Source organism: Helianthus annuus, chromosome 10 (genome assembly GCF_002127325.2).
Source record: "Helianthus annuus cultivar XRQ/B chromosome 10, HanXRQr2.0-SUNRISE, whole genome shotgun sequence".
Lineage (NCBI taxonomy): Eukaryota > Viridiplantae > Streptophyta > Magnoliopsida > Asterales > Asteraceae > Helianthus > Helianthus annuus.
The window spans coordinates 144658115-144673990 of NC_035442.2; the positions used below are offsets into that span (position 1 = coordinate 144658115).

General features: G+C 35.0%; 2 protein-coding genes across 2 annotated transcripts; one reads left to right on the forward strand and one right to left on the reverse strand.

Moving 5' to 3' along the window:
* Nucleotides 1–4207: 4207 nt before the first annotated feature.
* Nucleotides 4208–13283, reverse strand: LOC110885883. Its single transcript, XM_022133604.2, has 18 exons — nucleotides 12832–13283; nucleotides 11861–11927; nucleotides 11616–11732; nucleotides 10905–11113; nucleotides 10640–10801; nucleotides 10382–10564; nucleotides 10196–10263; nucleotides 10018–10096; nucleotides 9655–9873; nucleotides 9499–9558; nucleotides 8284–8363; nucleotides 7903–8192; nucleotides 7730–7821; nucleotides 7499–7628; nucleotides 5817–6835; nucleotides 5287–5564; nucleotides 4622–4789; nucleotides 4208–4535 (listed from the first exon to the last, which is right to left on the reverse strand). Exons 1-18 carry the CDS (start codon nucleotides 13054–13056, stop codon nucleotides 4412–4414), a joined length of 3570 nt encoding a protein of 1189 aa, XP_021989296.1. The 5' UTR covers nucleotides 13057–13283; the 3' UTR covers nucleotides 4208–4411.
* Nucleotides 13284–13706: 423 nt separating this feature from the next.
* LOC110882769 lies at nucleotides 13707–14969 on the forward strand. The gene is made up of 3 exons (XM_022130707.1): nucleotides 13707–14265; nucleotides 14320–14447; nucleotides 14589–14969. Exons 1-3 carry the CDS (start codon nucleotides 13707–13709, stop codon nucleotides 14967–14969), a joined length of 1068 nt encoding a protein of 355 aa, XP_021986399.1.
* Nucleotides 14970–15876: the final 907 nt, after the last annotated feature.

Here is a 15876-nt window from a genome sequence, read left to right on the forward strand (position 1 = left end):
CAAGTTTAACAACGCAAAATAAGTTTTAATTTCAATAAAATACAATACTAGTTTATTAGTATGGTAATCAATCTTCAAATATGCTATAAATATCAAATTACAAACCTATATACATGTAAATAATAATCAGTTTTTTTGTAATATATTATAATGTATATAAAATTAAAACTTATTATAAGTAAAATAATTCGAGCTAAACCGAGCCGAGCTACAAAGCGAGCCGAACCGAGCCAGCTCGGCTCGTTACGAGCCGAGCCGAGCTAGGCTCACTTTGTAACCGAGCCGAGCCGGCTCGGCTCACTTTTAAACCGAGCCAAATCGAGCGAGCTTTTTCCGAGCTAAATCCGAGCGAGCTTCGAGCGAGCTCCGAGCCGCGAGCTTTTCGAACAGCCCTAGTTTCATATGTATGTTTAGCTAAATTATACTCTCAACTTTTTAAATGTGTTACTATTGTTTTTATAAAATAATATATTTTTTAATTCTTTTTATATAACAACAGATATTGAAATATATAAATAAATATTTTTTAAACTAATAATTACCTCAACCGAAAATTGAAAGGTAAATTTCAAGACAAGCGACTTTCTAGAAACGTTAAGCATTGGGCTTTCTGTTTGACATTGACCAAATCATCATTTTGGGTTGTTGGATAGTACCTTCCCATTTCCCAAATAGACCCATAGTACATAAAATAAGCATATATTATTTATTAGAAAACAAAATACCAGTCAAAATATTCAAAACACGATAAATGAAAAGCTAAGAGATACGTATAAAGATCAAAAGAAAACTTCGATTCACAGAGAATTTTTTGCTGAGTTACTGAATATTTTTAAAAAGTTTAGGCCTCTACCTATATAAAAAAGATCGGTTCATAGCGGGTCAGGTCAGATCATGTAAAACAAAAGAACATTAAACAAAACTTTATATAATCATTAAAAACACGTCAAATGTCATTACAAACGTATTTAAAAATGTGCCCTACATGTTTTCATTTTTTGAAATCTATCCAAAACATCATCTAGAGATACTAAAACACTTCATAAGTTCATTACATTCTTACTCATGGTTACTATCATATATAAATCGCTCCATAAGTTCATAAAATAACACTAAACACTTGAAAAAATAAACAATCATAATCAACCATAGTCCATAATTTTTAATTTTATTTTCAAACATTCAGGCCCTAGCATTAAATGTTGATTACTTGTAACTAATCATTTATACAAACAACAAAAAATATCGTTGTATTTTAAAGAACCCAGTTCTTTTTGTATCTGGAACCAGTGGTTTGACGGTTAAGAAGATCGGTTCAACTTCTGGTTGGGTTCTAAAAACATTGTTTAAAACAATTAAAAATACAGTAACATGAAACAGATAGGAATTTTCTAAGTTTTTTTAACTGAATCGGATATCAGACTTATTATCTTACCATTTAACCGGTTTGAGTAGTTAACATAGTCGAACGATTTTACTTTAGCTAGGTTTACTGAAACCGTTATGTTTGGAAACATGTAAAACTGAACTAGTTGCTTAGCTGGTTTATAGTTTAACCAATTATCCCGGTTTTCAAAATAGTGATATTTATAGCTTCTGAGACTTTTAGTCTTTTATTACGAGAAGCTATGCATCCCATAATGTAAAAACTATATTTTATAACCAAATCGATAGTGAAAAATTATTACGGATACATTATAATTATTAACTAGTATTAAACAACCCCGGTGTTGCGGCGGGGGCGAGCACTAATGCCACACTACTGTCAGCGACCACTGACACTGAAGTTGTGGTGTTAATGCGAAGAAATTAAACCGAAACGTAAAACATAGAATAAAATAACTAAGTTGATCTAGGACTCGCGCGTTACGATGAACCCGTGTCTATTTTTTCCCGTTTGGCATGTTCATCGTAATCTATATATAAATATATCATTACCACTATACAAACCATAATGCATACATTACAACAACCATTGGATCAATATGTTGCAATTTATATTTATACAAGATTTTGGCTAAATTAATTAGATTATTACAAATAATAATAATTTATAAATAAAACAACATAACTTTGAATGAATCAAACCGATTGAATATGGTAAGATAATGAAACCATTATTTGATTAGGGTACAACCATTTAAGCACAATTTACAACCATACATGCATATAAAACATATTGAATTTGGTAAGGTAATGAAACCATTATTATTTGATTAAGGTACAACCACTTAAGCACAACTTACAACCTATATTTGATTAAGGTACAAGTATTTAAGCACAACTTACAACAAAATATGCATACAAATGTTTCAAATTAATAATAGTATATAAATATTCAAGATAAATATGATTGGTTGAGAGTTGTGCCATGACTTTGTCTTTGCACATACAAGTCAAATATGAGATCAAAAAGAGAGCAAGATGTCAATACTTGAAGTTTACTTGAACATCTCAATATCTCTATGACAACGACATTAGAACAAACAACTTAAACAAGAAGCAAGGCGTAAGGTTAACTAACCAATATCTACTCTCTTGATATGTTGGTACAAGCTCATAATTTGAAACTCGTCAATTTTTTTATTAGGATCAAAATTATGAAATATTATAACTTAGATGTATAAATATTACAAAAGTTAATAGTATAATAGATGTATAAATATTGCAAAAGTTATCAAACTTTACAGCTTGGATGTATAATAATTGCAAAAGTTCAAAATTTTAAGACTTTAAAAGAGTATAAAATTCTAAGGGGCTTTAATGGTGGCAGGGCCGGTCCTGAAAATTCGTGTACTCTGTTCCAGCTTTAAAAAACGTGCCCTTGGGCCTTAACGAAATTGGGTATTGAACTAAATAAAAGTCTAAAATTAATGCCAATGGGCTAATAACTAATATAAAGCATAAGAATAGTTTTGTAAGTGGGCCTATGTTGGCATTTGTATAGATATACCCTATTAAAAAAGAAACTTTTACGTATACATATCGGGTTTTTTCTAATAATAGCGTGCCCTCCGAAAGGTCGGGCCCTGGCCGGTGGTCCTTCCCGCCCACCCCCAGGGCCGGCCCTGAATGGTGGTATAGTTCGGCTAGCGTTGACAAACATCTAGGCCGAATCGCTAAGTACAATTTAAAAAAAATATAACCTATCAGACAAACCGGCCAAATTGGTTTGGTCTGGCTGTTTGAAACGCTTTTTTCTCTTCTAAAATGTTAGTTTGCATTAAGTAAATTAAAACACGGCGATGAGTCATGAATATTATTAATTAATTAATTAATTAACATACATTTATCAACTTGTGTTAACAGTCATTTACAATTTTACAAGCATAGAGTAAAATCTTACTTCTTGAGAGTAGTAAACAATGGCGGAGCATAGTGTAAAGTGGGGGGCGCATCCGTCCCCCCGAATGTTTCGGTTAGAAGGGTAAAATTTTCTATTTTTTCGTCCGAAAATTTAAAATTATATAGGATTGTTCCCCCAATTATTTTGCCTAAATATTTATATAATATATAAATTGGGTTCCATGACTTTCGCCCCCTCGGAACTTTTGGTCAAGCTCCGCCACTGGTAGTAAATAACTTTTGTATTGTACTTTATAATTTCATTTACAGCCTCTTAAACTTAATAAATTTATTATACGCCACCACAATTTTAATAAAGGTAAATTTCCGTTTTTAACAAAGTTGCACTACAGTCTCTTAACTTTAATAAAGTTACCTACAACCTCTGCAATTTAAGCTACAAAGGTTATCAACGAAGTCTATGTTTTCATTTTTCTTATACAAAGTCATGTATGTTGCGCTATTTTTTTATTGCTATATAGTGTGCGAGTACTATATTGATATTGTAACAAAGAGAACCATTAAAACTAAATTATCACTGCAACGCGCAAGGTCAGATTACTAGTTAAGCATATACGTAAATACATATTTTAAAAATAAATACAATAAAATAAAATAACAAGTACAAACAATTAGTTTGGTAAACACAACCGGTTCCATATTGTGAACCAAATTGTCAAAGTTTTAAAAGTAATTTTTTTTTAAATAGTATTGTGAACCAAATTGTCAAAGTTTTAAAAGTAATTTTTTTTTTAAATAGTAAAACTTGAAGTGAACCAAAATGTATAAATCTCAAACTAACTGAATCACCAGATTTACTTCGATTTAAGCAGTTCGATGAGTTTCAATAAGAACACCCGTAAAACTGTAACTCGATAATAATTATAATTATTATGTGTAAAACCATGGATTTTAGTTCTACAGATACTGAACCAGTTAAGACTATGAGCTATTCTGAAAGGAAAGTGAAATTATTACAGTATGACAATTGACAAAAACATGGGGATTTCAATTAATTAGTAATGTATACATCTAAATTACGAATTTCCTCTACCCTTTGTAAGCTTCAACTTTCGGATTTTGTTTCCAATGAATGTTTCTGGTAACATTTATATTGATCTAGTAATGAAATATCTTCACTTGATAATGATAATGCACCATTACTCAAGTAGTTTCGAGCAACCCGCTTTCTGCAAAATGAAATATATTATTAATTCAAATTTATGAAGGATGTTTAAAAATTAAATGTTCGGTGGTGTAGGCTAGTTTATTATACCGTCTTTGGCTTGAGTTGTTAACGGCTTCTGATAAACGATAAGATTCTGATCTTGAAATGTGGGCCAGTGACGAAAGGTATTCATGAAATACATAGCCTTTTAATGATAACTGTGACCGTAAAGGAACTATTGACCGAATTGTATTGCAAATTGGTGACTCTAAGATGCTGCAAAAAAGACCACACATTTGGTTACATGCATTAAACAAGTCGAAACAAGGATATATATTTATGTGTATATTTAGTAATATTAATTTTGAAGTATTTAAATAATTTTTTTTTTTTGTTCATTTATCAAATGAACGAACACAGATGAACTTCTTGTTTGTGTTTGTTCATTTATCAAATGAACAAACATAAATGAACAAGTGCGGCCTCCGTTCATGTTCGTTCATTTAACTAAAAGAACGAAATTTCTTGTTTGTGTTTGTTCATTTATCAAATGAACGAACACAGATGAACTTCCTGCCGAACGGTTCACGAATTGTTCGCTTAACGTTTGGTTCGTTTGCAGCCCTATACTAAAATAATGGGTCACGTTCAATACATAACCAATTGCAGCTTTGAGGTTACATAATGACGATATGATGTAAAAAGGAAATGAAAATATCCAAGTTTTTCTGAAGAGAAGATATATGCATAAACAAAACTCAAAATAATAGTACCTTTTTGAGCAGGCCCCACTTTGCAGCTTTTTATTTCCTAAACTTTTAATCAAACTATTCTTTCGGTTGATAAATTTTCCCAACGAAACAACATTAGTCGATGCTGCTAGCATCTCCCAAGCCAAATCCATTTTGTCATTCGATCCCGAAGCAAAACTTCTTTTTGCAAATACACAGAAGCCATGTTGAGCAAATGCTGATGCCATTTGCAGTTGATCATCGTGCCAGCTGTACGAATGTGACTTCTCATATGAAATCATTGACGGTTTTAAGTTATCCTGTAAGAGACAGAAACCGACCATTAAAAAACATCATATAGAGTTACAGACAGCAATTTATAGGTATGTAAACGAAGCGAACGTTCAGCGAACACTTCGTGAACTTCTGTTCGACATGTGTTCACAAACAGTTTACGAATATTCGAATTTCCTTAACGAACGAACACGAACATGGTCTTGTTCGTGTTCGTTCGGTTCGTTTACAGCCCTAGCAATTTATCATGTTATAGTATGCAAAATATATATGCTTACACATGTTAACGATTGGCAATCCGCAAGTAATAAATCAGCTTCAGATATTAAGTTAGTCATCCCGTAAGAGATCCGTAATGCTTCCAAAGTGTCTTTTTCCTCAACCGAGACGTATTGACTTAATTCCTTACTGCAGTTTCTTAGTTTTCTCCAAGTTTCTTGTACAGCATCTGTCGAACCCGCAGATTTAAACCCGTGAACAGATTCTGATTTTTTGCTAAATTCTATTCGACTACATTCATCCATCATTTGATAATCTCTTGGAATAGATTCGGTAGGTTCGATGTGAGAATCTCCGATTTCTTCCCCGTGAACCTGCTCGTGATTATCCAAATCCAAATCTCTAACCACTTTATCTTCTTCACAACCATGATTACGGTTATTGGTTTCACTATCAGTGTTAGTGGGACCCTTTTCTATTCCATAATCACACCCGCTAGAACACATAGTAGAGTACATCATTGTTCCATTCTCGATTTCTGTCTCGGGAACGTAAGAAGATTCCGGAACACAAGATACATCTGGTACTTCGGATGGATGACAAGTGTCCTCGTTAAAGCACTCTTCTTCGGAATCAGAAGACAGTACTGCGTTATATTTTCTCCTAGAATTTCTTGTTTCAACAGGCGTTTCTTCATTTAATTCATCGGTTATATTCAGTACATCTTCGTTCCAGCATGGTTCTGAATCATAAGAAGTTACCGGATCGTATTTTTTCTGAAGCGTTCTTCTTGTGAATTCAAGACCGTTGTTCTCTTCTTGCTCGAAGCAGTGGATGCGTAGCATTTCGTCCTTTTTGGAATTGATATCCTGTGTATTGTTGTTTTCATCTTCTTCTTCCTCGATTGTCTCCATGAGCATAGCGTCTTTTTTGGTCAACAGAGTCGACTTTGTAATCTCGTTATCAATTGTTTCAGATAGTTTGGAAGTGTAACCGAATGGGATCATTTGTGGTAGAACATGATGCCCAGCATTAGGCTCAAACAGCAGTGGAGCATATGTATTCCTCACTTCACTATCTGGCCAATCAGAATTTATACCATTGAATTAAAATGTATTATATTTGACCCGACTTGTTTCCAAACAAAATTTACGTCGAAACGTAGATAAACTCAAAACGTACATAGAATTAACATGTGCAGTGGCGTTGTACGCAGCGTGATAAAGTATAGACTACAATCGACTTGACTCGTTTCTGAACTAAATTTACGTTGAAACGTATAGTAACTCAAATTTATACCGTCAAATGAAAACGTACTATATTTGACCCGATTTGTTTCCGAACAAAATTTACGTCAAAACGTAGTCCAACTCAGATTGTACATAAAAATAAAACATTTTATAATTGACCCGACTCGTTTTCAAACAAAAAATACGTTAAAGCGTAGACGATCTCAAATTTATACCGACACATACGTAAAAATAAAAACGTAAGAAATTAGTTTTAAAGTAAACTTGAAACTATAGAAACTTGAGGGGGTCAGAGTGACATTTACAAGAGGATTACTTTTGACATTATACAAAGTTAAAGGGTCACTTGAGAAGCTTGGGGTAGAATGGATCGGTTTGAGGTTATATAAATTTTCTTATTTAACCCGTTTGGCAGGATCAGAAATTAAACGAAACCCAAATCGGCCCAGTTACAAGTAAACGGGTCAAAATTGCCAGATTTGTAGACTAACCTTTTCTTTGACTTCGACCTTGGCACCAAAACTGGAGGAGCGCTATGGTTTTACGGATATCACCATGACAATGATCAATAAACCGTTCTGCGAGGCAAGGATCGATTTCAGCTTTCTCTGCAGCGCACACCTAAAATTAAAAAAAAATATATATATTAAATAAATGTCAAAATGAAATAATGCTAGAATTTGGGATTATACGATTAATGAATGTTCATCACAATTATGTACCGTATATGCAAGCCTGAGAAGCTCATCTGATGATGGTATTTTAAAGCTAACCTCTATCCTATCTAAATTATTCGGTAAATCAGGATCATCACCTAAGATTAAAATCACGATAACGATGATTAGACAGTGTAGTTAATACGAATAGGAAGCGTAAACTTTAATAGAACGCTTACAGTTGCTAGTTAATATCATTGGACGCTTTGCGGTCTCTGCAAGCTGTTGTATAGTAGAAATAAAACCGCGATCTTCATACGCAGTTACATCTACATCCTCGAAAAGGATAAGAGTTTTAGTTCCGTTTTGTGAATTAGATGGCTTCGCAGCGGGCCCGCAAACGTCTTTTGAATCCTCGTCGTCTGATAAGGGTATCAATTCTATAACATCATCATTGGCGGATTTGGTTTTGGTTGGGGTTGACGTCGGTTGACTTTTGTTATCTGGATTTTCGGAACTGGCCATAGAGCTGGAACAGCATAACAATTTTCAAACACAATGTGATTAACCAATGACAAAAGTAAACTTATGTTAGCTTGATAAAAATAATTTTGACGAACCATTGAAGCCAGTGAGATTCTACGGCTTCACCAAATTTCTGCTTGACTAGTGCACCGTTTCTCCAATCTGATGTATTGACCTAAAAAGTCAACCATCTTGTAAGATATTTGTAATAAGCAGGGGTGTGCAAACCGAAATAACCGAATTAACCGACAAAACCAAACTGAAAAAACCGAACCAAATAAAAAACCGGTGGGTCGGTTAATGGTTTTTCTGAAAACCGAAAGTAGCGGGTCGGTTATGGTTATCAATGTTTACATACCCACCATAACCGAACCAAACCGACATGTAGTAAAATCTTTGTCAGATTTAAAACTTCTCAACATTTTTTAAATACTTGATGTTTTGGTTGAACCTTTTTAGTAGTTATTGGTTATTTCATATCATTTTGGTTGAATGCTTATATGGATTTGTGGAATATATCACATCACTTTGTTTGAATATTCGGTAATAATCTGTATTAATATTATAGATTATATGTATATTTATACTATGTAATATGCTAATATATAGAAATATGTAATAACAATTTACTTTATGTTAAAAAAAATTGTGCTACTTTTAGCTAAGCCTAAATTAGCGGTTAACCACCCATAAACGACCCACTATAACCTTGAAAACCGATTAACCATAACCGATCGGTTATGGTTATCCATCAACCGACATCACGGTAATGGTTTTGACCAAAAACCGACCCACACACACCCCTAGTAATAAGAAAACACTAATTGATATTAGAGTATAGTACATGGATAGTCCCTGTGGTTTACCAAAAATTTTGGATTTGGTCCCTAGCTTTCTAATAGTACACGGATGGTCCTTGTGGTTTGCACTTTGTAACGCATTTAGTCCTCAACCAAAATCTAAAGGTTTCGGCATGTCCAAGTTAAGGACTAAATGCGTTACAACGTGCAAACCACAGGGACCATCCATGTACTTTTGGAAAAAGTTAAGGAATAAATGCGTTACAAAGTGCAAACCACAGGGACCATCCATGTACATTTGGAAAAAGCTAGGGACTAAATGCGTTACAAAGTGCAAACCACAGGGACCATTTGTGTACTTTTGAAACACTAAGGACCAAATTCAAAATTTTGGTAAACTACAAGACCATCCGTGTACTTAACTCTTGATATTAACTTCAGAAATTCAAAAATTTCATAAAATTATACTGTAAAGCCAAGTCTCTAAAACCTAATTAAATATCAACTTACTTCAATAACTTGAAACCCTTGCTCTTTGGCACAAGCATAAATGGCTGCAGATTTCCCGCTCTGCACAAAAATAAGAAAAAAGCTTTAAACCGATGGATAGATAATATAATATACATATATAAAAGTATTTTAGAGTGAAAAAAAAAAGATGTATACCCCGACTGGGCCTGTAACTAAAAGAACATTCTTTAAACTATTTTCTTCATTGCTATATTCGCCTTCGGAATCACAATCACTGGGACAGTAATTAAGGTCAACGTCTTTCATGACCCAATTATTATCATCAGTAGAGCATTTATTGATCCTTGAACCTTTTTCGCGCCATTGTTGTAACCACTCATTAAGAAACTTTACAGATTCAGAGTTTCCGCATATCTGCACACATCACAAAGAAAATTGATTATTGCACTAACTAGAGAATAGCGTAAACTGTGAAGTGAAAAATCTAACCACAAAATATAAACTAAAAAACTTATATGTTGCATTTGAACAAAGAAATTATGATTTAAGATATCAGACCTCAATGGCTTTATTAGGCTGGTACTTGGTTGTCCATAAGCTATTCTCAGACTGATGGCTACAGTCATTTGATGTCATCCTGATAATGCAAATAAAAAAACAGCTATTGTTGTCGTTGTGTTTCAAAAGTTTCAAAATTGTTATAATCTAATTCTTAAATATAGAAGATAATGTTCACCTTTCTGAATCCAAATTCACCACAAATTCTGAGTTTTCTGAGAAACATATTTTAACATCTTCACGAACCTACAAATTTAGTGAAACTAATATGAAAGTAATATATAGACAGGAATGAGGAAACTGTTGTATATGGCAATAAATAATTAAATATATGAAATCCTTATTTAAACTAATACATGCTTACCGTCTCAATGTTTCGACACTCTATTCCAGATGAAGGGACATCAAGAAAGTTATCAAACTGCAAGCAACTGACTAATCCTTCATTAATCGGTTGTGAGCAAGTATCTTCAGGATCTTGAGTGGCTCTTGCGGGAATGCTTTCAGAAAATTTCCAGTTTCCCCAATCAACAGAGAAAGTTTCAGCCTGCAGTATCGGTTTCAAGATCTTAGGTAAACTGTTAGAAAAGGGTAGAAACTAGAAATTCAAGTGATAAGTTACCTTTGATTTATCGAATACGTGAACCGGACTAAAATCATTGTTACTTTCTTTTCTATCGCACCATTTATTCTCTGTGCTAGTAGTTTCGGGGTTTTTCTTGCCAGCTTTCCGAAATGAAAAGAAGGGATGTATTTGCTTTCCTGCAAATATACGTGAATTTTCCTGATAGCAAACAATAAATACTTTAGAAATACTAAAAAGAAATTTAAAAAGAATCTGGACGTATAACAGAGAGTTCACTCAAGAGTAAGAGATTATGACCAACCTCTGCAGTCATTTTTGCCTCTAACCGTAGATCAGGAATTTGCTTAGGGGGGCTCGCAAGCATTTTATCTGAACATTCTTCATTTAAGGAACCATTAGTGGCATTTTTAGAATTTGAATTCATTTGTCGCTTCTGTGGTGTAACACATGCCTGTTGCTTCTTTGGTGTAGTATTTGCTCGTCTTCTAGGCTTTCTAGGGCTCTTTGAATCTTCAAAGCCACATGGAATTAATATTACAAATATGCATACATATTGGCATAAATAAAAGACAGTAAAAGTTGGGTTTACTAGGATGATGAACAACATACTCTACAATCACGTAAGATTTTGATATTTAAAAATGTTTAAAAAGACCACTTAATGTTAAAAATCCATAATTTGTTCATTAAGGGTTGGAAATTCCTTAGGGTGATAAGTGTGCTATATTTTACTAGGTTGTTACGGCATTTTAATGACAAATAAAAAAATCGATACGTAAACTGTGTATGCATTAGCCTTACTCTTCTTTGCATGTTTGCATGTACAAGTACCAATACTTTTAAAGAATAATAATACTATTAGTCACCAGTGACTTTGTCCTAGCTTTCCTAATAGTGACACATGATCTACCTAAAAGCTAACAGCCCAGCAAAATTTTTGTATCATTTTGGCTCAACTGATAACGGTTTTATAAAAGAAATTATAAGCGACTGTTGGTGAGAATCAGCATACTCATAATGACATCTGGAGGTGAACAAACTTGTTCAACTTTCTCAGGTGAAAGAACTGGTAGCTGCTCCTTTTGCTGTCTCTTTTTTCTCTCAGAAACTTTAACAAAGAAATCAACTTCTGCAAAATGCAATATAAATTATAATGTAATACAAAACGCCGAAGTTGTTGATTTTTACACGATATACCAAAATCCCAACTAAAAACATAGAGACGTTGTGACGTGTGTCTAGTTATCAATTACTTACTAACAGCAGCAGGAGAACCTTCTTCGTCGGTATTCTTTCCCCCAATTTCATTTCCATTTACAGTAAGCTGGTATCAAAGAGACAGTTATCATTTCAAGCCTCGAACAAGAAAACATAAAAGCACAGTGATTGAAATAGTTAACGGTCACCATTTAATATTAGCAATTTAGCATACTGATGTTATTGTCAAAATCAAAGACCCTTTTCGTTCACTGTCCGTTTAATAAAACACATGACATCTATGTTCTCATTCATTGACATAGCCTATTGTCACAGGCCAAATATTTGAAGGTCGGTTTTTCTAGTGTTTGTACTTGAAACGCTTGGATTCACATGCCAGTCGAGGACTTTTATCAGGGACGGATTGGCTTATCCCCGGGCAACCAGGGACATCACACGGAGCCTCAAAAGATAACTCCATGACACTATGTCATGTTTCATCTTGCTTGTTTCTAAGGTAATTTGTCGATATACCACAAAGCTCAAAATACGCGATTATGGCCACTCTTTTTGCCAGCAAATAACAAGGGAGTGTAAAACAAGTGCAACCACCAGGTTTGTAAAATAGGGCCTGTTTGTTTGAAGCTAGTTTGTTCACCAAAATCTAATATCATTATAATCTTTGTTTACACTCCTATAACAATACTCAAACCACTCACCCTATACATGTAAACAAAACTATTGACCCACACTCTAATCTTTCTAGAATCAGCCATACTTTCTAATATCATTGTAACATACTTAAGTTAATCAGTTAACTATAAAAAAAAAAAGTAATTAAAATCACAAGTGAACAGTTAAATTTAACAAATATACATCACCATTCAACATTTAAAACAATAATTACTATTCCACTTACTTGTCACTTCTCAGAAACATTACATCAAACATGTTGTATGCATATCACCAAAACAGCAATTAAAAAATTAAAATCACAAGTGAACACTTAAATTCAACAAATAAACACAAACCTTTCTTGAAGCTCGCGGTTGAGCCGCTGCTTTCGGCTTTCGTTTTCTACCTTTTTTGGCTTGACTCCCGCAATTGTCCTCTTCATCGTCTTCCTGTTCTACATCAGGTTCAATATCTTCATCAACACATACAACATTGTCTGGAGACTTGTGTGGGAACAGTGTCGACTGAATCAATCGCCGGCGAACACGCGGTTTGGTATCCGAATTGGGCGAGATCTCCATCCGATCAGCTCAAATTAGGGTTTTGGAAATTGGGGGTTTTTCAACTAATTGTTAAATTTTGGGAGTAGATAGATCAATTGGATAATTAGAGATGGTGTGATGAAAGAATTGTGGGTGAAATTGGAATTGAGAGTGCAAAGAATATCAAATTAGGGCTAGGTTCCCGCCTTTAGACTTTTCATTCGCGGGTGATTTCTCACACATAAGAATACAAGACCACATAGATTAGGATCTTTTTACAAAAAGAACCCTTGTAAATATGGAGGTATTTGATTGTATTGGTTTGATTTCCCGCCTTTGTTCAATTACGGATTTATCTTCTTTATATGTTGGTAAATGGCTAAGGGCATACGGTGTGGTTGAGAGATGGGGGCGGCAAAGCCGTTTGCCGCGCGGCAAACACCGCCGCCAACCAACATCGAATGCGGCAAAACATCAACGGCGGTGAGGGATTACCGAAGCGAGAAAGGAGAAAGCGAAAAGGGGGGGGGGGGGGCGCTCCAACGGTCATATGACCGTTTAAAATAAAAAAAAATATATATTTTTTTTTTTAAAAATTAAACTCTATATATATATATCACACACCATTTAACCATATACTTTCCAAATACTCATACAAACCAATTCCTTCTAAAAGTTTATCTTACAAAATGGCGGATGACCTCCCCCCGTTATGGTTCCCACCCATGAGTAGCGACGATTCATCCGATAGTAGCATTCTTTTTTTTCAAAATCTCATCGAAGAAGCCGAACTTCAAGATACCGGCACATCTAACCGAAGGAGATATATTGAACGTCAACGTGAGGAGGGGCATGAGACACTCATGGCGGATTATTTTGTCGAAGACCCGAAGTACAACGAAGATATCTTTCGGCATAGGTTCCGTATGTCGAAACGTTTGTTTCTACAAATTGTGTCCGATGTGGAAGAGAACGACCCGTGGTTTGTAGAGGCCCCCGATGCGCGAGGTAGGAAGGGCTTTACGCCCTTGCAAAAGGTGACATCGGCTATTAAACAGCTCGCAACTGGAAACACTCCAGACGAGAACGATGAGTACTTGCATATGGCCGAAAGAACTTCCCGCGAGTGCCTAGAATATTTTTGTGACACGGTTTGCAAAATATATGGTCCAGAGTTCTTACGTAGACCGACAAGCCACGACATGGCACTTTTATACCAAGCTCATGAGGAAAAACATCACCTTCCAGGTATGTTCGGTAGCCTTGATTGCACCCATTTTGTTTGGCGTTTTTGTCCGACAGAGTATCGAGGCCAATACATGCGAGGAGATCATAGATACCCGACTATTATGCTCGAAGCGGTTGCTTCTCAAGACTTATGGTTTTGGCATGCTTTTGCCGGTCCACCGGGTTCTCAAAACGATATCAATGTTCTACAACAATCTCCGTTATTTTTAACGGAACGAAATGGAACCGCGCCAAAATGTCCATTTTACGTTAACAACCATTTATACAAACGTGGTTATTTGCTCGTGGATGGAATCTACCCTTCGTGGTCCGTGTTTGTGAAGTCGATCCCTTACCCTCACGAAGTAAACGAAAAGAAATTCAAGAGGCAACATGAGGCGGCAAGGAAAGACGTCGAACGGGCTTTTGGTGTTTTGAAGGGGAAATGGGGTGTATTGAGTCGACCGATGCGAGCAAGATCGGTTAAAAAAATTAGGAATGTCGTGTACACGTGTATTATTTTACACAACATGATTTTGAAAGACGATGGAAAGGCGATAGCACCGGTGCACATTCGGGATCCTCCGGTCGAGCCGGCTCTAGACGATACGGTGTTGGGCGAGTTGTTGAATGAAGACACCCATTGGAGACTCAAACACGATCTCATAGATCATCTCGCAAGTCAAGATTTACCCCATCTTTTGGCCGATTCCGACGAAGACTAGTTTAAATTGTTTCATGCTAATGTAATTTTATTGTTTTTTAATTTAGTGTAACTTTGATGTTTTTAATTTAATTTATTATGAAAGTTTATTGTTTTTAATTTATTTATATTAAATTAATTATTGCAAAAAAAAAATAATCATAAAAGTTTACCACTTCAGCAAGTGTTTAAACCAATGCCAACACTTTTCAGCAAAGTTTAAACACTTTTGCCAAATTGACATGGCGCGCTCTGATTGGTCAGTTTTTTCTTTTGCCACTTTATAGTGTTTAACCACTCCTTATACCCTAAGGGGCTATTTTGCAACATCTAATTATTGTTAAGTGCTGAACCATTAAGATGTCTTAATTACTAAAGGGTTGTTTGGGAACTTCTGAATGGTTAAGTGTTAAACCAGTAAGATGTTTGAACCATTAAGTGCTGAACCATTAAGAGTCACTATAATACTTAACCGTTTAGAGGCAAATGTCTAACCAATTCAGATTAGAGGTCTTAACCATTCAGAGTTAGTATAATGCTTAATCATTCAGAGGCGAATGTGTGAACCAATCAGACATCTGTTCGCGAAACAAACAGTCTGAACTATTAAGTGTTGAACCAGTACGAGGTCTGAACCATTAAGAGCCTCATTAAGAGGTAAACAAAAAGCCCCTAAGTGTTGAACCAGTAAGAGGTCTGAACCATTAAGAGCCTGTATAATGCTTAGCCGTTCAGATGCAAATGTTTGATCAATTCAGATTAGATGTCTTAACCATTCAGACTCTGTATAATGCTTAACCATTCAGAGGCAAATGTCTAATCCATTCAGACATTTGCTCGTGAAACAAACAGTCTGAACCATTAAGTGCTGAACCAGTAAGAAGTTTGAACCATTAAGAGACTCATTAAGAGGTAAACAAACATGCCCT